General features: G+C 52.5%; 3 protein-coding genes across 3 annotated transcripts; all 3 read left to right on the top strand.

The window, feature by feature from the left end:
• Window positions 1-613: 613 nt before the first annotated feature.
• BP01DRAFT_388526 (polyketide synthase A) lies at window positions 614-12,328 on the top strand (the record flags this gene model as incomplete). Its single annotated transcript, XM_025577841.1, has 2 exons — window positions 614-3,687; window positions 3,745-12,328. 2 exons carry the CDS (start codon window positions 614-616, stop codon window positions 12,326-12,328), a joined length of 11,658 nt encoding a protein of 3,885 aa, XP_025435479.1.
• A 2,863-nt stretch (window positions 12,329-15,191) lies between these two features.
• BP01DRAFT_400921 (uncharacterized protein) lies at window positions 15,192-16,064 on the top strand (the record flags this gene model as incomplete). Its single annotated transcript, XM_025578598.1, has 2 exons — window positions 15,192-15,495; window positions 15,639-16,064. 2 exons carry the CDS (start codon window positions 15,192-15,194, stop codon window positions 15,893-15,895), a joined length of 561 nt encoding a protein of 186 aa, XP_025435478.1. The 3' UTR covers window positions 15,896-16,064.
• A 1,654-nt stretch (window positions 16,065-17,718) lies between these two features.
• On the top strand, window positions 17,719-19,741 carry BP01DRAFT_420440 (uncharacterized protein). The gene is made up of 2 exons (XM_025579461.1): window positions 17,719-18,297; window positions 18,365-19,741. Exons 1-2 carry the CDS (start codon window positions 17,882-17,884, stop codon window positions 19,245-19,247), a joined length of 1,299 nt encoding a protein of 432 aa, XP_025435477.1. The 5' UTR covers window positions 17,719-17,881; the 3' UTR covers window positions 19,248-19,741.
• Window positions 19,742-22,426: the final 2,685 nt, after the last annotated feature.

The raw sequence follows: 22,426 nt of genomic DNA, 5'->3' as shown, positions 1-22,426 counted from the left end.
AGGGAGTGTAGAACAGAGGACTTCCTGTCCATTCCTAACTGACTATTGCAGTACGACTCCGGCGTTCTCCGTCGCCTTCAGCTGCATGTGATGATTTGTGAGGCCAGTTTTTCTCGCCGTGCCAAGCCCTAAGATGCTACGTGTGAGAGGCAGCATCCTGAATGGCTCCATACAGGGCATCCACTGATGAGATCCTGCAAGTAGGGCGATCGCACGAGCTGAAGCCAACGTGATTGTTCTGTGTCTCATCCCGGGATTGATGCTGTTGTTCAGCGGAGAAATGGGCCCGCAGCACGAAAGGGGACCTCCCAGGGACGCACGGAGCGTCACGCACTCACTCCATACAACTTACGGTTGATAGTTTCGGCAGATGCAATGTTTCAGCTCAGCTCATCATTCAGCGCATTAGAGGCTGAGGTTGCGGTTGATTGAGGACTGTGGGGGGGAGGGGGTTCTGATGATAATAAAGCTCCGTATAGGAGGGGAAATATTCCTCCCCTCCCCTCATGCTGGAGTCGTACTGGCATTTCTGTTGCTCAGCCGACCCTCCTGCTCAATTCGCTTTTCTGGAGACATTACTTGGGTCAGAATTCAAGGTGACCTCCTCACTGTCATGAAGACCCCCATCGCCGTGGTTGGCACCGCCTGTCGCTTTCCCGGCGGCGTAGCCTCACCCTCGCAACTGTGGGCGCTGTTGTCCAGCCCCAAGGATGTTCTCAGGGAGATACATCCCCAGCGATTCAACGTGTCCAGCTTCTACCACCCTACCGGCGGGCACCAGGGCGCTTCCGACGTCCCAACCAAGTCCTACACCCTGGACGACGATGATGTCCATCGCTTCGACGCTGCCTTCTTCAACATTAGCGCGGCGGAGGCGGAGGCGATGGACCCCCAGCAGCGGCTCCTCCTCGAGACGATATACGAGGCGCTCGAGGCGGCGGGATATACACTGGACCAGATGCGCGGCTCGCCCACATCGGTCTTTGTGGGCGCGATGACCTCGGACTACCACGACATTCAAACGCGGGATCTGGACACCATCAGCCGATGGCATGCCACAGGGACGTCGCCCAGCATGCTCTCCAACCGCATCTCATACTTCTTTGACCTCCAGGGGCCCTCCCTGACCATCAACACCGCTTGTTCCAGCTCCCTCGTGGCATTGCACCAAGCAGTCCAGAGTTTGCGCCACGGCGAGTGCACCACCGCGATTGTAGGCGGCGTCAACCTCCTGCTGGACCCGGAAGTCTTTCTCAGTCACTTCAAGCTCCATCTGCTATCCCCAACGGCAAGATGCCGCATGTGGGATCGGGCCGCTGACGGTTATGCGCGAGGCGAAGGGTGCGCCGCGGTGGTGCTCAAGACCCTGGATCAGGCGCTGCAAGATGGCGATGCGATCGAGTGCGTGATCCGCGAGACGGCCGTCAACTCGGACGGGCGATCAGCCGGCATGACGAGGCCCAGAATGGAGGCCCAGGCAGCGTTGATCCGCGAGACTTATGAACGCAGTGGCCTGGACCCCGTGCGGGACCGGTGCCAGTTCTTCGAGTGCCATGGGACTGGCACGCAGGCTGGGGATCCCATCGAGGCCCAGGCGATCCAGGAGACTTTTTACCCAAGTCATCAGGTTGTGGGACCGGAGAATCCACTCTACGTGGGGAGTATCAAGACCCTGATCGGCCACCTGGAAGGGTGTGCAGGTCTGGCCGGCCTCCTGAAAGCGATGCTGTGCATTCAGAACCGGGTTATCACGCCAAACATGTGGTTCGATCAGCTCAACCCCAACATCACGCCCTTTTACCACCATCTCGCGATTCCAACAAGCCCCATCCCGTGGCCCCCCGTTGCGCAGGGTTGCCCCCGGAGGGCAGGTGTGAATTCCTTTGGTTTTGGGGGCACCAACGCCCATGCCATCATTGAGAGTTATACGCCTTCCCAGGCGAATGGCCACGCCATCTGTGGTCAACCGTCAGCCCCCGAAAGCCATACAACCCCCGTCCCACTGGTATTTTCTGCACACACGCTCCAGTCCCTCTATGCGAACCTGGAGCGAACAGCCCGGTATGTCAGCAGCAACCCAGCAGTAGATCTCGGTAATCTGGCCTGGACTTTGGCCAAACGGACCGTCTTACCATTCAGGATTGCAATCATCGCCGCAAGCACAGACGAGCTGCTCGGAAAGATAGACAAGGCGATGGAAGAGCACAAATCTCGCGAAGCGAGCCAGCACGGCCACTCCTCATGGAAGCACCCCCCCAGTTCACAGAGCATTCTGGGCGTCTTTACAGGACAAGGCGCACAATGGGCTGGAATGGGGCGAGACCTGTTACGTGCATCCCCCGTATTCCGCAAGTCGATTGAGCGGTGCGAGCGTGTGCTGGCCACGCTGCACGATAGGCCCTCGTGGTCCCTGCAGGAGGAACTTTTGGCGGCAGTTAAACCAGTATCAAGCCTCACCAATCCGGCCGTCAGTCAGCCACTCACAACTGCGATTGAGATAGCCCTCTACGACCTCCTGTGCGCGTGTGGCGTCCAGTTGGATGTGGTTGTGGGCCACTCCTCCGGGGAGATAGTAGCCGCCTATGCTCTCGATATCCTGTCCGCTGACGATGCCATGAAAGTGGCCTATTACCGTGGGCTACACACCAAGCCAGCTAAATCAGGGAGCATGCTCGCCGTTGGTCTTTCCTTTGCTGACGCCAGGGAAATGTGCTTGCGGCCGTCCTTTGTGGGACGCATCGTGGTGGCCGCGAGCAATGGCCCTGCGAGCTCAACTTTATCGGGGGACTCCGATGCGATCCGCGAGATGAAGGCGCTGCTTGACCGTCAGAAGACATTTGCAAGAACCTTGCAGGTGGATGTTGCGTACCACTCCCATCATATGATTCCCTGTTCGGCTGCATATTTAGAATCGTTGAAAGCATGCGAGATCCAGGTGAAGGCACCCCGGAGCGGCTGTACATGGATCTCCAGTGTCACTGGAAGAGATGCAGTACAGGACGGGGATGTTCAAGGTTTCGCTGCTACTTACTGGGTTGATAATATGGTCAAGCCCGTTCTCTTTTCCCAGGCCGTGCAGAGATCACTATGTCACAGTCGAAACCTTGGTGCATGTATTGAGATCGGCCCCCATCCAGCTCTTCGGGGTCCAGTGTTGGACACGTTAAAGCCAGAATCGAGGTCAAGGGTTCTTTATCGATCATTGCTTCACCGAGGGCAAAATGACCTCAAGACTGCATCCGCCGCCTTCGGTCATCTCTGGGAACGCATGGCTGACCGTTTGGACATGAGGCGGTTTCTTCAAGTCACCCGAAGTCAGCCTTTGCAACTACTCAAAGGATTACCCACCTATTCCTGGGATCATGGGAGGAGATACTGGCGTGAGTCTCGAGCATCGCGAAGATACCGTCTCGAGGGCACACCCTGGCACCCGGTCTTGGGCCGGCTGTCCACGAGGGAATTTCCAAACGAGTTTCGATGGAGAAACGTCCTCCATCGACAGGAGATGCCTTGGGTCCAAGGATGTGAAGAACATGGCCGCGAGGTCCTTTCAGCAGCGTTTTACGTTTCTTCCTTGCTATCTGCGGCCAGCTCCGCGGCGTCATGCCAACGACTGGTCTTACTCGAGCTGCATGACTTCCTTGTCAGAGAATCCATAGCCTGGGAAGAGCATGGAACCGGGGTGGAGTATGTCACGACGATAAGAGTTCATGAGGATCGCATGCAGACAAGTGCCCAAACCAGACTCGATGCTGAAGCCTCCTGTCATGCGTGCCACCGTGACGGAACCGTCTTGACGGAATTATGCACCGCGCGTCTAACGCTTCATCTGGGCACTGAGGGCGCTCATTTACCCCCCAGAGAGGAATGGAACCACGTTCTCGCACCGGTGGATGTGGCAGAGATGTACGACTCCTTCCAGCAAGCCGGCAACAGCTATTCTGGCCCGTTTCGAAGCATCACCTCGATCCGACGGTCTGCCGGCGAAGCCACCGCGTCTGCCGCGTGGCCCGCCGACACGAGCGTCCCAAAATCCGTACTTCCGGCGATGATCGAGGCGTCGTTCCAGGCACTCATGTGTGCCTTGGTCTCACCAGTGGCCCAATCACTGCGGGGTCCGTTTCATGCAAAGAAGGTGCATCGAGCCCTTATTACGCCTCGTTTGGCGTGCGAGAGCCGTGCCTGCGAGATCGACGCGTTCGTGACAGAAGTCGGCAGTGAGGGAGTTGAAGGCGATGTCTCGTTGTTCGATCCAGATGGAAACCCCATGATACAACTGGAGGGATTGGTGATGGAGAGCATCCCTCAGCCCAGTACTTCCGGCTATCGCAATCTGTTCTCGCACGTGGTGTGGGAGGTGGACCCTTTTGGATATTCGTCCCTATCTTCGTGCCCTCCATCCACGGAGAGCATGAGCTGGCTTGAGGCAGCAGAGTCAGTCGCTTTGTATCATCTGCGAAGAACCGTGGACGAGATCGATCCACGGGAGTCGGCCGGGTTTATGCCTCATCATCGCCTCTTGTACCGTGAGATGTGCCGCATCGCGGCGGATGGCTCGGGCTGTGGAGGGCCCTACCTGACTCCCCCTGATCGTGCGGACATGTCCGAAGAGGACGTCGTCGCACTGATCGAGAAAGTCGCAGGGGTTGTGGATCTTCAGTCAGTTCATTCACTGGGCAAGGCCTTGCCAGCGGTCCTGCGAGGGGATGGGAATCCTGAAGCTGGTACCCTCGAGAGGATGTCGCAGGCTGCAGGAATACTTTCTCAGCTGCACAAAGACATCTGCTGTGTTGTCAGACGCATTGCACATAAGCATCCACACATGAATGTTCTTGACCTTCATGCGGACACTGGTGTGACCCAGCAGATACTGCAAGCGCTGGATGACCAGTATGAATCCTATTGCCTCAGCAGCGCAGACGCAGGAGTCCTCCACCAGACGATGGCCAGCGTCGCGACTCAGCACCGCAACCTATCTTTCAAGGTCATCGATATCGCCGTGATCGACGCGGGGGAATCTGGCAGCAACAAGTTTGACCTGGTTCTGGCAGCCAATCCACTGCACGCCACCGATACATCCTCCCGTCGCTTCGACGTGTCTCGTTCAATGCTCAGGCCCGGTGGCTACTTTGTCTTCGTGCGAGCCACCGGACGAATGCCCCTCTCGTTGTTGTGTACCTTTGGCTGTCTTGCCCCGTGGTGGCAGGGGTACGATCATGATGCACAGAATTGGTCGGACATGTCCACCGTCCGATGCGACGCACAGCTCCGCTCCCAGGGCTTCTCCGGCGTCGATCAGGTCTTTCATGGCTCGGGGCAGCCAAATGGAGATGGTCTGTCAGTGATAGTCACCCAGGCAGTGGATGACACGGTGATGATGCTTCGAGAGCCGATGAACTCGACCGTACTGGCACCACTAACGGGGACTGTGGTCTTGGTGGGTGGCAAGACGCTGCCAATAGCACGTCTCCTTCAGAGCATACAGAGGGTTCTCGCTGCATCCGGCACCGCCACCGCAATAGTGGAGGATATTGACCAGCTGGAGCTGAGTGGTCTTACGAAGGAACACTCGATCATCTCCCTGGTGGAGCTGGACGAGCCGTTCTTCTCCAGCAGTCTCTTCCACGAAAGGCTCCTTGCGTTCAAGGAGCTGGTGGAACGGCCCAAGCACGTCCTGTGGTTGACCACTGCAGACAGGGGAGGCATCAGTGTCGCTATTGGGAGAGCGATCAGACTGGAAAAGGGATCTGATCTCAGTCTCCAATTCCTGGACGTGGCCACGGTGGCAAACAGTTCGCCGTCCATGGTGGTGGAGGTCTTCTTGCGCCTCACATGGGCTTCCAGCCCCGTATTGGCAGACAGACAGATGCTTTGGACGCATGAACCTGAAGTACACTGGGATGGATGCACGCTACACATATCGCGACTGGTCTGGGACGACAAACGAAACAAGAGATACGATGCCAGCCGCCGACAAGTTTCGCTCAGAGCCAGGCGCTCACCCCCCGTGTCCGGCCGTTCGATAGCCGTCCAGGTCAGATATTCCTGTCATGTCTGCACAGACCTCTATCTCTGGTTTGGTGTACGCGTTGACAATGGAGAGGCGACTGTCCTCGGTATTTCTGACCATATCGCATCCGTCATCACAGCCAGGCCGGAGCATGTTCACGTTCCTCTTAACCAGCAGGACTTCACTCCGGAGGCATTGCGGGCGACTGCTAGCTTCACCTTAGCATCCTTGCTTCCGACGTCTCGTTCGGGGCCCATGCTCCTTTATGAGCCTGATGAATGGCTTGTTGCTGCTGTTGAGCAAATCCGCGAGCCTCAGCAATCGATTTCGTTCGTCACGTCGAAGCACAACAATTCCAGCACAAGGTGGATAGCAGTCCATCCGCATGCATCGCGACGTATGCTCGAACGTGTGCTGCCGAGTCAAGTCTCGGTTTTTGTCGATTTCTCTTCTAGTGATGATCGTGTAGCGACTACTCTCCGCGACATATATGCTCCAGCTGGCATACACGCGGTGGAGCTCTATCGCCATGCATTGCCTGCAGATCTTGGGCAGCTTATTATGAATGCTTATGCCCAAGCATGTCGGACCTTGTCGACTCTTCCACACTCAGCTTCTGGGAGTGTCTCTTTCACAGAAGTCTCAGCACACACTTCAACAGCTGCCTATCCACATGTGGTAGACTGGACCAGCCCTGCCCCGATAGCGAGTCCGGATGATCGGGCAGGCACGACGACTACGTTCTCTTCAAGCGGGACCTACTGGATGATTGAGATGGCTACCCCCCTTGGGCTGTCAATTCTACGGTGGATGGCAAAGAACGGGGCACGCACATTGGTTCTCGCCAGCAGAAATCCACGCATCCCCGAGGCGTGGCTCGCGGAGATGTCTCGTCTGGGTGCCACCGTGAAGCCCATGAAGATGGACGTGTCGAACAAGACATCCCTCCTGTCCACTTTGGCCCAGATCCAGAAGGCTTTGCCACCGATTGTGGGGGTGTGCTATGCCCCCTTGGCTCTCTCCGACCAAGGGTTCGAGTATACCGTCGCAGACGATGAGGGCCTTCCCCCGACGGCTATGATCCATGCAGCAACGTATCTCGACGAACTGTTCTCGACACCAGGACTAGACTTCTTCGTCCTGCTGACATCCCTGGTCTCGCTGATTGGAAGTTCGCAACAGGCGGCCTATCACGCCGCCTCGCGGTTTCTGACGCGTCTCATTGAGCAGCGACGGCTGAGAGGCCTGGTGGGCTCTGTCTTGGCCCTTGGAATGGTGATTGATGCTGGATACTTTGCCAGGCAAGGCAAAGACGTCATCCAGCGCATGATGCGTCATGGCTATGCGCCCCTGTCGGAGTCTGATTTGCATCATGCCTTTGGGGAAGTGGTCGCTGCGGCTGATGGAAATGGCGAGATCTTCTTTGGCCTCCAAATGATAGAGTCGCAGATTGACCAGAGCGGAGCATCCAAGGTGATATCAGACCCTCTGCTTTCACACTTCATGGCAAAAGGCGCCCAGACCGAAGAGGCGCAAGAGCCGGAACAGGAACCCTCGTCTTCACTTCATCCAGATGAGCTACCGCACGAATCGGAGCCAGAGCAGAAGACGTATGACAGCGTGCTTGCGCCTGTCTCGGGCAAGGTCATGTCATTGCTCAGACTGACCGGTCCGACTCTAGACGTGCACACTCCCCTGCTCGACCTGGGCTGTGACTCGCTGCTGGCGGTGGAGATCCAGGCCTGGCTGGCAGAGCAATATGGCATTGAGATTACTCCCATGGATGCACTCCTGGCCACTGTCGCAGGGTTGTGCGAGAAAGCCCTCCCAGCGTCCAAGACCACGAGCCAAGTGCTGCAGCCAGAAGACCAGCTTGCAAACGCCCGCGAGGTGGTCGACGTCGCGACAACTGCATCCCCCTCGGAGCACAACAGCTCCAGGCAAGCCTCACTCCTCGATGCCACTACGCCAGACTCCTCCTCGGGTTCCGAATTCGAACAAGAACCAAAGGATTGCGAACCCAGCTTCACCCGGATCGAGAAGATGTCCCCCCAGCAGGCCCAGATCTGGTTCGCCGGCCATTGGATGAAGGACCTTACCCAGTACAACGTCGTGATATCATACACTGTGCAGGGAGGGTTTGCCGTCGACAAGTTCAAGCACGCCTTGGACCAGGCTGTCTTCCGGCATGAATCGCTCCGCACGGCCTTCTTCTCCGATCCGCAGACTGGGGATCTCCTCCAGGGGGTCTTGAAAGCTGCACCACCCTTCTTTGAGCATCTCGTGTCGTCCAGCGCTGCCGTGGTCTCACAAGAGCTGGACAGGCTGGCCTCTTACCCCTGGCGCCTGGAGCGAGGGGAAGTCCTCCGAGTGACAGTGGTCTCGGTTGGACCAGACCAGCATACCGTCCTATTTGGATATCACCACATTGTCATGGACGGGGCGAGCTGGTCCACCTTCCTGCAGGATCTGAAGTGCTTCTATGAGCAACAGCCCCCGCGCGAGGTGGCGCAGTACGTGGACTATTCTCTGATGCTGAATCGCCACATCGCCGATGGGAGGTTCGCGCAGGAGCTGCAGTACTGGCAGAGTGAGCTGTCACTACCGCCAGAGATCATGCCTGTTCTTCCTCTCGCCCAGGAGAAAACGCGCACTCCCACCGACAACTTCAAGGTCCACACCTCCACGCGCCAGATTGGCATCGAGGTCACAGACAGAATCAAGCAAGCGAGTCGCAGTCTCCGCGGCACCCCGTTTCATTTCTATTTAGCGGTTCTCCAAGTCTTCCTCGTCCGATTGCTGTCGATCGAGGAGTTGTGCATCGGGATGAGTGATGCCAACCGCAAACACCCGCAATTCACCCACACAGTGGGCTATTTTCTCAACATGTTGCCCCTGCGCTTCCATATCCCACGGACAGACAGCTTTGCGGAGGTCTTCCAGAAGACCTCTGCGAAGGTCCTGCGCGCCTTGTCGAATTCGTCCATCCCATCCAGCTTGGTCGTGGATGGGCTGAACATCCCGCGAGTGCCGCACGTCACGCCGCTCTTCCAGGTGGCGATCAACTACCGAGTGGGAGAGATCACGCGCATGTCGGTGGAAGAGTTCGACCTCCTTTATGAGCGCAGTGTGATGGGGACCGCCCCATACGATATCTCCGTTCATGTCACCCCCTGCGCGGACGGGACCTCGCTCGTGGACGTCACTTGTCGGGACTATCTGTACTCCCCCACAGCCACCGAGGTGATGCTAGATGGATACATCAGGCTCCTGGAAGAACTGTCCTCGGATCCCTCGCAATCTGTGCAGAGCAGTCTCGACCCCCCTCTCAGCACTTTCCAGCGCAACGACGAGCATGAGCTCTCGGTGCACCGGGGCCAGCGCATATCGCACGGCTGGCCCGCGACCTTACCAGAGCGGTTCCAGGAGATGAGGGATCAGTACGGAGACCACATTGCGGTGACGGACCAAGACGGCGATTTCAGCTATGCGCAGCTCCACACGCAAAGCATCCAGATTGGAAACGCCTTGCTCCAGGAAGGCGTCCGCCCTGGGGACACCGTCGCCGTCTTGTGCCCCCCGTCCTTCCATTCCGTCGCAAGCTTTCTCGCTGTTCTCCGCATCGGGGCGGTTTATGTGCCCCTCGACCTGAGCCTCCCTGCCGCGAGGCATCGAGCGATGATCTCGGCATCGCCTGTGCGAGCGTTAGTGTGTGCTTCTCCTACCGCGGAGCGGGCCTCAGAACTGGGGGTGTCCACCCATCTCAACCTTTCCACCCTTCCAGCCATCCGAGAATCCTGCATGCCATCCACCCCCAGGGGAACTGGGGACTCGTTGGCCATCTTGCTATATACCAGCGGCTCCACGGGCCAGCCGAAGGGCGTCTGTCTGCCCCAGACGGGGTTTATCAACTACCTTGCGGCTAAGCGGTCCGAGCTGGGGCTCGATAGCTCGACGGTGGTTCTTCAGCAAAGCTCCGTGGGCTTCGACATGGGCCTTGCCCAGACCCTCAATGCGATTATGAATGGAGGCAAACTGGTCATCGTGCCGCAGGCGATGCGAGGGGATGCCCTGGAGATTGCACGAATCATCCGCGACCATCGAGTGACTTTTACCCTCGCCACGCCGTCCGAATACCTCGTCCTGCTGCAACATGGCCGTGACTACGTCAGCCAATCTTCCGGATGGAGACACGCCTGTCTCGGAGGTGAGCCGTTTACTGCACCGCTGAAGCGCGAGTTTGTCCGGCTCGGAAGCCATTGTCCGGTGGTGCAGGATTCCTACGGCGTAACCGAGATCTCCGCGTGCACAACCTTTGCGACGAGGTCCGCGGGGCAGCTCGAGGGGGCCCAGAGCGTGGGGCGAGCTATTCCCAACACCTCCTTGTATGTCGTGGACGCCGACGGCAGTCTCGTCCCCCTGGGCTCGCCCGGGGAGCTCTGCATCAGCGGCGCGGGACTGGCATTGGGATATCTGAATCCCGAGCAGACCCGGGGGAAGTTCGTGCCCGATCCCTTCGCTTTGCCGGAGGATATCGCCAGGGGATGGACCCGGATGTACCGGACCGGGGACAAAGCCCAAATGGGTGCGGATGGCGCTCTGATCCTCCTGGGCCGCATGGATGGCAACACGGAGATCAAGCTTCGAGGCCTTCGAATCGATCTGGAAGACGTGGCCTCCACCATGGTCAACTGTCACCCCCATCTGCTGTCCGCCGCCATCGTCTGTGTCAAGCGCCAGGGGGTCTCCGACGCCTCGGCCGACTCAGACACACTCATCGCCTTTGTGGCCCTGATGCCAGGCCAGACTGCCAGCGAGGGCGAGCTCCAGCGTCTCGCCAGCCAGCTCCCCTTGCCCCAATACATGCGTCCTTCCACCGTCATCCGTCTCGACGAGCTGCCGCGCAACCCGAACGGAAAGATTGACCGGAAGAGAATCGAAGCCATGCCCTGGACGACACCCCCCAGCAACCCCAACCCCCCGTCCAAACGACTCACGTTGCGAGAGGGGGAGCTCAAGCTCCTGTGGCAAGGGCTGCTGCCCGACAAGCACATCCAGCCCGAGTCCGACTTCTTCCTGCTCGGGGGCAATTCCACCTTGCTGGTACGGTTACAAGGCGCGATCCGCACCTCGATGGGGGTCTCCGTCACCCTCCGGGAGCTATACGGGGCCAGCACGCTGGCGCAGATGGCCGTGAAGGTTGAAGCCCGCAAAGCCGAAACACCCCCGGCGACGAGGATTGACTGGCGAGCTGAAACCGCCATCCCACCGACTCTCCTCGAGTGGACGAGCACCAACAGCCCGCGATGCCCACGCAGCCCCGGATCCGGCTGCCGGGTCCTCCTCACCGGGGCGACCAGCTTTCTGGGGCGCGTGCTGGTGCAGATGCTGGTGCAGATGCCCGCGGTGGCACGCGTGCATTGCATCGCCGTGGACCGGGAGGAGGCGCACGTCCTGTCGACGTTGACCGAGAGCGACAAAGTCTCCCTCTCCTACGGAACCCTCTTGGACCCAACCCTGGGCCTCTCGCCGGCGGATTGGACCTCCCTGCAAGCCTGCATCGACCTCGTCATCCACAACGGCGCCCACGGCCACTGCCTCAACACCTATCACGCCCTGAAAGCCCCCAACCTCGGCTCCACCCATCGTCTGGCCGAGTTCGTCCTCCGCGCCCACATTCCCCTCCACTACATCTCCTCCGGCCGCGTCATCCTGCAGTCCGGCCAGACCGCGCTCGCCCCCGGCTCTGTCTCCCGCCATCCCCCGCCGCTCGACGGCTCGGACGGCCTCACAGCGAGCAAGTGGGCCAGCGAAGTCTTCCTCGAGCGTCTGGCCGCGCACCTGCACACTCGGACACATGCGTGCGACATCAGCATCCACCGCCCCTGCACCCCCATCGGCGACCAAGCCCCCGCCCAAGACGCTCTGAACGCCCTCCTGCGCTACTCCGCCCTCCTGGGCGCGACGCCCCGTCTGCCCCGCATGGAGGGGTACTTGGATTTCCAGGACGTCAAGATCCTCGCCCAGGAGATCGCCACGCGGGTGGTATCCCGGTTTACGACTGCCCGGGACGCGGAGCCAGCCACTCCCCCACCATCCGGGGTCTCCTTCATCCACCACTCGAGCAACGTCAAGGTGCCCGTCCAGAGCTTCAAGGAATACATGGAGCGGGTGCATGGTCGGCCCTTCCGCGAGTATAGCTTGCGGGAGTGGAGCTCCCTTGCGCTGGAACGGGGGATTGAACCTCTCATCACGAGTTTCTTGGAGGCGGTGGATGATACGGAGGGAATACTACGGTATCCTTATTTAGGCGAGTGATGGTGATGATGATTATTACGGGAGTAGTATAGGTTCTAAGGGAGAGGGGTATGTGTGTGTGTGCGTGTGTGTATCATTCTACAGTCCAGTTGGAGGTAAATCGAACACACCTTCGGGTTGTTGGGGCTTAGTTTGTTTGTGAAAGTAGATAGTAGGAAGACGGTGGCTGAGTTTGTTCTTTCTTGATATGCATTTTGATGAAATCTACACCATTTATTAAGCTGGATGACGGAATATGAATATCTTTCCCTCAATGTCTACTTTCTTTTCTCGGAAGACTCAACGATCAAGGACCGTAGGGGCTCTAGTGACACTGATCGAAGGAGAGGAACAGGATTGTCGCATATGATCGGATCTACAAGGTGTGTGTGAGGGGGTATGGACATGTTACAAGAGATTGCTGCTCCGGGGGCATCCAGGCAGGCTGGGACAGCGACCTTCTTGATAGAGAGACTGAATAAATGGATTAGTGCATCAGTCGTAGTAGTAGTAGTAGTAGTAGTAGTAGTAGTAGTAGTAGTGGTGGTGGTGGTGGTGGTGATGGTGGTGGTGGTGGTACGCTGAGCTCCGTCAGGTGTATACTCAGGACCATCTCAAAGTTGAGGCACAGCTACCTCCACACAGCATCAAACGGATAAGCAGATATTTCATCCCCAGCCAAAACAACGACAAACAATACAGCAGCAAAAACATACAACAGAAGGGATTCGCTGGTGGTCACCCACCCAACTACTAACCTCCCGGCGTGTGGCTTGAGTACGGCTGAGCGGACGGGAAGCCCTATTTTCCACACCCTGTGGTCGTATGTGCTTGGAGTTTGGAGATTTAAATCTATATAGAGCATGTTGAAGCCAAAAACTCGCATTGAGTATACCCTCAACAATAGTGTAGTAGAACTCGGTGAATTTGTGGGTACACTGGACAAGCTCCCATGATCGCACTTAGTTTTTCTTCCTTAATCTCTTTATTGTCTTTGTCGATATCTTTACTCCGGGAGGGTTACATAGTCAAGGCTACATAGTCACTGACAAGTCTCGATGGTTTTCTTTTGTGTACTGTTTGATGCGAGACTTGGAGTTCTGCAATATTGCCGGTTAGGGCTATCAAGCACATATGATTTGACAGGGAGGGAAGAAGAGAAGACATCGGTTCTTTAAAGACATTTAGTTATAGGCCTTTCGGCTTCGCCGGTAGTGAGGCGTCGGCAAGGCGCGGCAAGGCGCGGCAAGGCTTATCATGTACTGTTTCTACTGTAAGGTGTTAAGGGACTTCAGGCCAAGAATTGCTAGAGGTAGGTATCTATCTTGCGTAAATGGGCTGAGGCTTGGAAATGGTAACTTGACTAAACTCCTCGTATAGTTTCCTGAGCGAAGTAACTATAGTGATTATCTGCTATAGTAAATTAAGGCTGAAAACTCGAGTTTTTTGGGGTCTACTTACTTTAGTATAGGTATATGATCAAGTTCTATATATATAGATATTCCGCTCTTCTCACTCGCAAGCATAGTAATCTTGACAAGTAGGCGGAGATCGGGCTGAAATACTTTTTCATTATTGGGATTCGTTGACTCCGAGCCTGTCATAGTGAAGAGTCACACTTCTTCACTGTAGTATTGGTACCAAAATAAGCCATCTCTAGAAGCGTACTATTTTTGCAGGGCAGTTTCACATAAAACTCAGGGTGGGTGATCAACCCTGCCGACTGAGAAGACGAAAAGAGGTCTCTTCACAAGAGGTCTCTACACTTGATTAAGGTACCTGTCACTAGTCTTACAGCCTTGGAGTATATCGACTATCAGAGTGGAGACTTACTCCGCACTTGGAGCATTAACAAGTAGAGTACTAGCTACTAATACTATTTTTTTTTGGATGAAGTCTTCAAATTTATTAGTATATGGAGTAATAAATCTATCAATACTCTGAAATAAGAAATAGATTATGACTGAACTCTATCAGAGTAGTTTCCGTAGGACAATAGTAAGGAGGCAGGTATATTTGATCTACAGATAGAACTAGGGAAATGCACCGTGGTGAGGATAAGTAGTATTTCTGCTGTTCTGCTGTCGGAAAGTTAATGTCTGGGAGGGGCTTGGATTCTTTCTGCGACATCAATCTGTGCTTATTTGGCAGTAAATACAGAGTAGTGCAGTTGAAAATGAAGTACAAGTTAATGTTTAGGGATATACGTTCACTGGTACCGTAACATGTTTGCTCAGCCTTCGAGCCGAGCGCGTATATCCCGGTTACTGCCGTAGCCACGTCGTGTCAGAAAGAGCAAGAGGATGCACACCGCCACTTACTGGTATTATGATATATAGGGCTGTCTTCCTTCCCTCTTCTTCCCTGCGGGTGAGAGAGACTTGATATTCTTTACTATTATTAGTTGGTCAAGGATTATAGTTATTTATCCAGAGACTCGCTTACTCAGCATCCTTTTGGTGGCAGTCCGTTTACCACAGAGCTTCATCCAATAGCTTCATTACATCCCTTCGGCCACATCCCTACCCTTGCATGTAGGGATCACGTCCAAAGGAAGATGCTACATCAGATCCCGGTCTGGTGTTTATCGCAGAGCTATCGCAGAGCCCGAGGCAATAGACACAGGCAGTAGTCATGAACCAAAAAGACGGAGAGGAGCAAATCAGCAGCTCTTCGACTTGAACGACCCAAATTCTTGGACCAGTAAGTTCCCTAGACCTCGAACTATCTCGGCAGAGATATATTGTATATTAAGGTCCCCCGAGGCCAATCGTTCAAGAACGAAGTTAAATCGGCGACTGGTCGAGTTCATGAAAGAAGCACCCCATCAAGAGCAGGTCCTACGAGGACAGCAGACGCAAAATCACTGAAATCATCCCATGCAATGCGCGACGCACAAGCTGCGAAGTATCCCTGCCGCCCGGAGCATGGGATCATCGAAGCTGTCAAAGCTGAGTGTCGAGCAGCGAGCGAGACAGCTTACGAGTACACCCAGTTTGTGGACGTCTTCATCGGCCAGGCGCCAGAGTATGTCGCCGCCATCTACGGAGTGGTCAAGCTCCTGCTAGTAGCACGGGTCAATCACAGTGAGATGAAGCAGAACGTTCATGAGTACCTCGACATCATCAAGGACAAGCTGAAGAGTGTCGACCATCTGACAGCCTATTTCCTATCACAGCACTTGCTAGGTGCGATGACGAAGTTATATGACAGCTACCACAGATTTCTAGCTAAAGCGTTGAAATTCTACACACAAACTCGCTTGAGTTAAGAGAATGCCCAGCCGTGGGTGCAATCCCCTCATGCCGGCTAGACTGCTAACTACCAGCAGAGAATGTTCTCAAGGCCTTTAACAAGCCCTGGACCAAACTGCAGCCAATCTTGCTATCGATAGAGCAGACCTGCCACGAGATTCGCGACATGGTGCAATTTTCAACCCATCTCAATGGCCATGTAACTTTGATGAAGGTGTCGCGCATTCTGGAGCTCATCGAAGGAGAGTCAATCCGATTTAAGAAGTCCAAGGATGTTGAGGCCACCAGTGCTCTTTTTCGACATCATGTGGAAGCCAAGCAGGAGGAACAATAGTCTGGAGGGGCCGCCTCCGCCAGTAGCAGAGGAACCAGCCCAGCAGCCGTGGGACTTGCATACGCACCTGGCAGACATCTTCAAATCATGTCCTCCGCTGAGAGAAAGCGTCTCAGCTATTGAATGTCAGTCCTCAAATAAATATTTCTCCTACTTATGAAGAATACAAGACCAGATGTGACGATGCTCGACCTGGTCTGAAATTACCCACTCAAATTCTGTAAAACTCAACAAGGATCATGCATTTCTCTGTTTGCTACGACAAACATGATGACAAGCATATCTCGGAAAAGTACCCCTCGTCAAAATGAGCTCTGGGGATATAAGAGGTGCATCTATCTTTATTGAAAAGAGATGATTATTCAACTTTGATCGTTGATAATTTGTTGTATCGTGGGCACACAAGTCGCTTCTACCGGGTAGTGAGTATAGATATTCTCTTTCCAATAAAGCTCTAGATATTAACATGAACCACGAGTTACCAAAAGAAAGACTAAGACCCCAGCATTTCGGTGTTTACTCCCTGCTGCTACATCGTCATCTCAAATCCTGAGTGCAATGGGTTCTGGTTCCACACAGACTCGTCGATTCTCAGCCTGTCTAAAGTGTTGTGAGAAACGTGTCAAGGTAAGATATCTCAGCTGCAGTCGATCCAACGCTACTGACCGCCGATTATATCTAGTGCGTCGGCTCATCGCCTTGTCAAGCCTGCACCGAAACCGGAACAGCCTGCACCTTCGAGCCGTTTAGAGATAGATGTAGGAAGTCAGCTCTCATCTATGCAGAGCAGTCTGCTCAGAGATATCAGGAAATCTTGAAGCAGCTAATACGCACTTTGATGTTTGGTAATGATGAATAGCTCTCTGCGTTGAAGGAATCCGTCAGATACCATGCTTCTGTAGAGAGTTGCTTAGACCTCCTGGATTCGGAGTACCAGCCAAGCTCAACACCCTCAGAGACAAGGTAGTAGAGAAGATAATCTCTATTACTTACTATTATTTACCTTCTATCTCTTATTATCTAAAGCTTGTAGTCAAGTACGGATACTTTTATTCTAATTCTGAGTAATAGAATACTTTTTTAGTCAAGACTCGATTATCTTTAAGTATTTATTATATTCACAAAGATATACAAGACTAGGTAAAAGTAAAAGTAATAGCTACTAGAATCCAGATATAGTCACCTAGTTACTGGATTTCTTAGAGACAGCGTCTAACAATTCTCTGTTGTTTTGTCGGAGATAGATTAAGTATAGATAAAGTAATATGTCTGAGAGATAAATTCTGTTTATTTAATTTGTTCGTCGTGGCTAAAATGAATTCGCTTCCGAGCTAGGTTCTCACAGAATTCCTGTGGTGTGAGTCCCATAGTAATAGGGCTATAGTTTGGCAGTTGGAAGTGGGCAGGGAATTGCGGGCTTTGGCGATTGGCAGATGGCAATGTTGGGTGAAAGTTGAAGTCGACGGCAAGTAAATGGTAATTCAAAAGGGAATTAGAGTAAGTCAAAAGGAAGTCAAAGGGCTTTGGGACACTTTAGTAGGCGACGACGGACTGTTGCGGAGCGCGACCTGGTAGGAGATTAGAGGTCAGAGGTCCGAGCTGTCTGGGCGTTAAAGCTGACAGGCGAAAAATACTCAACTTGCGCATGCACTCCAAATGGCCCAAACCAACCATCTGCCGTAGCTGGGTCTTAGTTTCCCGCCGCCTTTTTGTTTGAGCAGCCGCCGCCCCACCTGAGCGCATTGGAATCTTCGCCCACCACAGAGCAACGATCCCGAGATAGTTAAGCCAAACGCTTACAATTTGACGACAAGTGTTACCCCTCTTAATTTATAAAACCCCAACTAGGCCCGGAAAGAAGATTCAACAGTCTTTCTTGCCTATTCCTCCTTTTCAGAATAACTCGTTTTGTCTTGGTTTGATTCTTTACAACTTCAACACTTTCAAAGCGGTGTTATAACAACTTATGGTTGCACTGAGATAACTATGGCGGAAACGATCGGACTTGCCTCTGGAATACTTGCATTGGCGACGTTTGCCTTTCAAAGCAGTGTCTCTCTTTATGAGACAGTGAAAAGTTTTCAATCGCATCCAAAGCGTGTCCGTGACCTTCTCGGGGAGCTGGAAGCTTTGAGCGCCGTGCTGGCACCCCTTGTTGATCTAGTAAAATCGACATCTGAGGTTGATCTATCAGTCCTCGATCTGCCATTGTTCCGATGCGGCAATGCCTGCAAGGAGTTCCAGCAAGAGCTACTCCGATGCGCGTCAAGATCGAGCAGTAGTCGCGCAAGTTTCCGTGATTGGGCAAGATTGACATACATGGGTGGCAATATTGATGATTTGCGTGACTTATTGGCAGGATACAAAGCTACAATTAATATTGCCTTGACTGATGCCACACTGTAAGTTACCATCAAGCATCAGTTTTATCCTATCACAATCTTCCGTTGTTTATTAATCTCTCATCAGGCGCCAATCTACGGTTGCTGTTGAAAGCATCAGGGACTATGAGGGTCTGATTCAAGATACGAAGGAAGACCTGGGGGCTCGACTTGAGAATATTGATCAAAAGTTAAAGCAGCTGGCTGAGAAGAACGGAATTCTCTCTGAACTAGATGCAAGTGAACTGCACTCATTGAAGGAGGAGCGCCGGAGTACAGAAAAATGCCTTCAGATTTGCGCCCAGTTGTCAAGCCATATCGATCAAATTCAGCTGATATCCGACAATGCAAGCCCTGCTGACGGATCTGAGATGGCTGATATGTCGCCCGAGACTGTTACGAATGAAGGCTTACAAGAATGTAAAAGGAGTCTAATTGCTACAACCGCCAAGTTGGAAAAGCATATGCAAGATGTCATGGATCGGCTGGTCGCGAAATCGAGAACTACCGTTTCTGATGAAGATGCCCAAGATTTGTCGCGGCTACGTGACGAATGGGAGGCCGCTCGGCAGTGCTTGGATATCTGCACCCGTGCGGATAGTCACTTCAAGGAGACTGTCAGTGTTATCGAGAACCACGGCACTGGTGACGCTCTGCAGTTTATGGTTTCCGCGAATGGGAAAGTTCTTCATGGAAAAAATCGGGGTCTGGGTTGGAGGAATAGACAAGTAGGAGGCTATATGAGCAACGAGTCAATCCAGCAGCTATCACGAGACCTCACAGCTCATCACATTGTTTATTCGAGAAATGAAGAGCCCACCTCAGAATCCGATACTTTGCCACGCGCAAGCGATGCGGCGGGAGATGAGACGGTTCCCGAATTTAAGGAACGGTACGGGCGAGGTTTCACCCTAAGATCGGCGCCGACACCAGAGACAAACATATCGTTCCGCAGTGCGAGCAAGCAGTAGAGCTTCAGCCTGTGATCTTGCCACAAAAAGGCCCTATATAAATGATCTGTCTTTTCATTGCATTTTCCTTATTTCATTTGCAAGGGATCTTGCTTGTTGGCTCCTCTGCTCTAATGTGTTACTGTCAGAACCTTCACGAAACTAGGAGACGCTTCCTTTTTTCTGGCTTTGAGATTTGGAAGAGAAATTGGAAATGTTGCTTGGCGCAGGAGATCTGTAAGTGGTGTCAGACTGTTTGTTAATGATCTGCCTTGCCTACTTTCGGTTGTATTCCTGTTTCTCTCGGTGGTCGGAGGAAGCACTGAAATGCCCGGCATGCCATCAGCATTTTGTTTGGGAGCGGAAAAGAGGCTGGTGAGATAACGTCTTTCCAGATTGTTGCAAATTGAGGCCATCAGTTCAAGGATTCTGAATCGTTTAAGACCAGCTCATTTGGCCTCCAAAGAAGGCAACGAGGACCAGTTACTGGACAAGATAAGACAATTTCAGGGAAGGAAGGCGGGTAGCGCGACCTCTTACCCTGAATGCTCATTCCAGCTTCGACGGTCTTCGCCGTTCTTCTTCACTCCTCACTTTTCCATTCTTCCTACCTGTTCATCTTGTGATCATCTTTGTCACCTGCATTTTTGACCGGCAGTAAAGGGACTGGCGGTTGATGTTGCCTATTATTGGACTTGGACCTTTAAATAACCTACAGGGATGGCAAAATATGCGAGTAGTTTAGCCTGACGTGCCCGGCTCCTCGTTCCGCGGCTAAAGCCATAATTTAATTGGATAGAGATGATAATAATGCTCATTGTATGACCCTGGGCGGCGCTTTTAGCAGTATGTAAGGTCAATAACACTGTTGGAATAAGCGGTAATTAAGGTTGAGCAATTCTCACAGGGTTTCTTCTACTTTCACTGGGAAGAGTAATTGCAATATAGACGTCACCACCAACTTGATCCATGCAGGAGTAGAAATCTGTGCACATGCTATTAATTGAAGACATCTTGCTAATCTATGATCTTGCACTTAGAAATTTGAATATCGTTGCAGAGATGTCTGGAGTGCTTAAAAGATTTGGCGAGAGGTCGTCAATAACCCTTAACAAGTAGCAAAGCTTTTCAGAGAAGCAAACTCTGGTAGTCGACTTCTACCGTCACGAACTCCCAAGAATGATGTAGAATATCAGTATCGTATTGACGTGGGCGAAGAAGTCCAAGACAGGCCAGGTCACTACAATATGTATCTTCACGTCAACAGTTAGGCTTAGAGTGAGGACCTTAAAGACTGGCTGAAGAAGAACCCCCACGGAAATCTTGCAACAGCAATAATCAACCGAAAAGCTATAGACAAAGAACAACCGGAAGAAGGCAAACATGTCATCTCGGAATTAATAGAACAAGCGAAAAAAAATCTTTGACTCCAGATCAGGCCAGTTGCAGTGGAAAAGGCTAATTCTTCGCAGCTGCTTGGGGCATGACCTCTTCGCTCATTGTTTCAACATACATATTGTGCAGCTCCCTATTTGCCTTTCCTATCACTTCCTAGTAGTCATTTGAAACCCAACCGATATCATCAGTAAAAAGCTAATTCCTTACGAGATTATATAAATAAAGCCTATTCTTATATCGTAATTTTTGTTCATTATATCTTTGTTGTTTATTTTCTAATATTATAAAGAAATAGCTGTCTGGAAGCTCTAGCAAAGACTAGTCCTAGTATAAATAAATCAAACAGTGGTGCAGGAATACCAAGCTACTCTAAGAGAATAGTTAATAGTAAGTAAAAGATTTCTATAATCTAGAGTCAAGTTTTATAAAATTGTAAATATACTAGTTATGTATAAGACTAGATATCTTATAATATTTTAAATAGCAAAGCTAAGTTCTTCTAGTTTATAGTCTATTTCTTTTACTTAAGACTAAGATTATCAAAACTATCCAGTAAGCTGAATAGACTAGAATTAAAAGTATAGTTCTTCGATAGTATAAGAAACTCCGGGAATTGAGCTTATATAAATAAAGAACAGATCTAAGACAATTGCTAACCTCGTCACCCCGTTCGTCCTGCTCGACAACGGTTTACAGCTTGGATTGACAACGACACGATAGGCTGGGGGCAGAGCCGGTTATGTGGTTCATAGGCTCAACATATGGACGACGCAATCAAAACGAAGCCAACAACATTAACATCCAAAAACACTATCAAAAACACCACCAACAGCTCAGAACGTCAATTCGACCCTTACAATATTTGCAACTTCAGAGTTGGCTTACGTCCCAACAGATGTCCATGCCAAGGGGCTTGTCCCAGGCATGTCTTTCTGTCACGAAACATCTACGTGGCCACTCATCAACACGGACCTAGAACACATCAACGAGCAAGCCACTTCCACTTCCACTACCACACGCACACGGTAACATCGGCACTCAAAGTAGCGTGCCTTCCGACATACAGAACGAACCACCGCAGTCTCTACAGGAGGGGCACTACTGGGGCAGCCCATCCACAGTGCTCAATTTACCGCGGACGAGTGATTTTGGTTAGACAGAAGCAGAGAAGGGCCAGGAAAGGCCTGACAAGAACAGAGGTACAGAAACAGGTATTAGAATTATTAGTACAGGAGGGTGCAACTGCCGGGAACAAAAGGAGGAAGCACTTCGTGAGAGGAAGAGCTTGATTCTGGATGCCAGAAGCGGTAACACCTGTATTTTTAGTTGCACACGCTGCATAGCTGCTGAAATAGGGCGGCTGGGACAGTCTATGAATGAATGAATCAATCAATCAATCAATCAATCAATCAATCAATCAATCAATCAATCAATCAATCAATCAACTAACCCACTTTACTCCTAGGAGCCTTTTTGTATGTGATGTTGCTCCTAGGAAGCATATATGTAATACTTCTCATTAGTTGCACGTGACTCCTGTAGGTTTTCCCGTTTCTGAGGGCTTAGTTGGCTGACGTTGTCCTCCGCGGGTTTCTGACATTCTGCCTCGTGACACTGGCATACTATGAGAACGGAGAAAGTCTATCGTTGCAACTTCACTTGTAATAAGTAGGGTTTTTGGCTCGGTGACCGGGTATGGAATGCGTGCAACAAATTGGAAGCCGTCTCGGGTGGTGATTATTAAACTTCGGTTAAATCCTCCTTCGGCAAGCTTCTCGAACCCGACGATGTCGTCTTCCTTC

This window comes from Aspergillus saccharolyticus, assembly GCF_003184585.1.
Source record: "Aspergillus saccharolyticus JOP 1030-1 unplaced genomic scaffold BP01scaffold_2, whole genome shotgun sequence".
Lineage (NCBI taxonomy): Eukaryota > Fungi > Ascomycota > Eurotiomycetes > Eurotiales > Aspergillaceae > Aspergillus > Aspergillus saccharolyticus.
The sequence above is the reverse complement of the archived record's forward strand: the minus strand, read 5'-3'. Positions and strand labels throughout refer to the sequence as shown.

Coding starts and splice junctions, on each gene's coding strand:
- BP01DRAFT_420440 (XM_025579461.1), top strand. CDS start 17,882: ATGGCGGAAACGATCGGACTTGCCTCTGGAATACTTGCATTGGCGACG. Junction 18,298..18,364: donor GCCTTGACTGATGCCACACT/GTAAGTTACCAT, acceptor ATCTCTCATCAG/GCGCCAATCTACGGTTGCTG.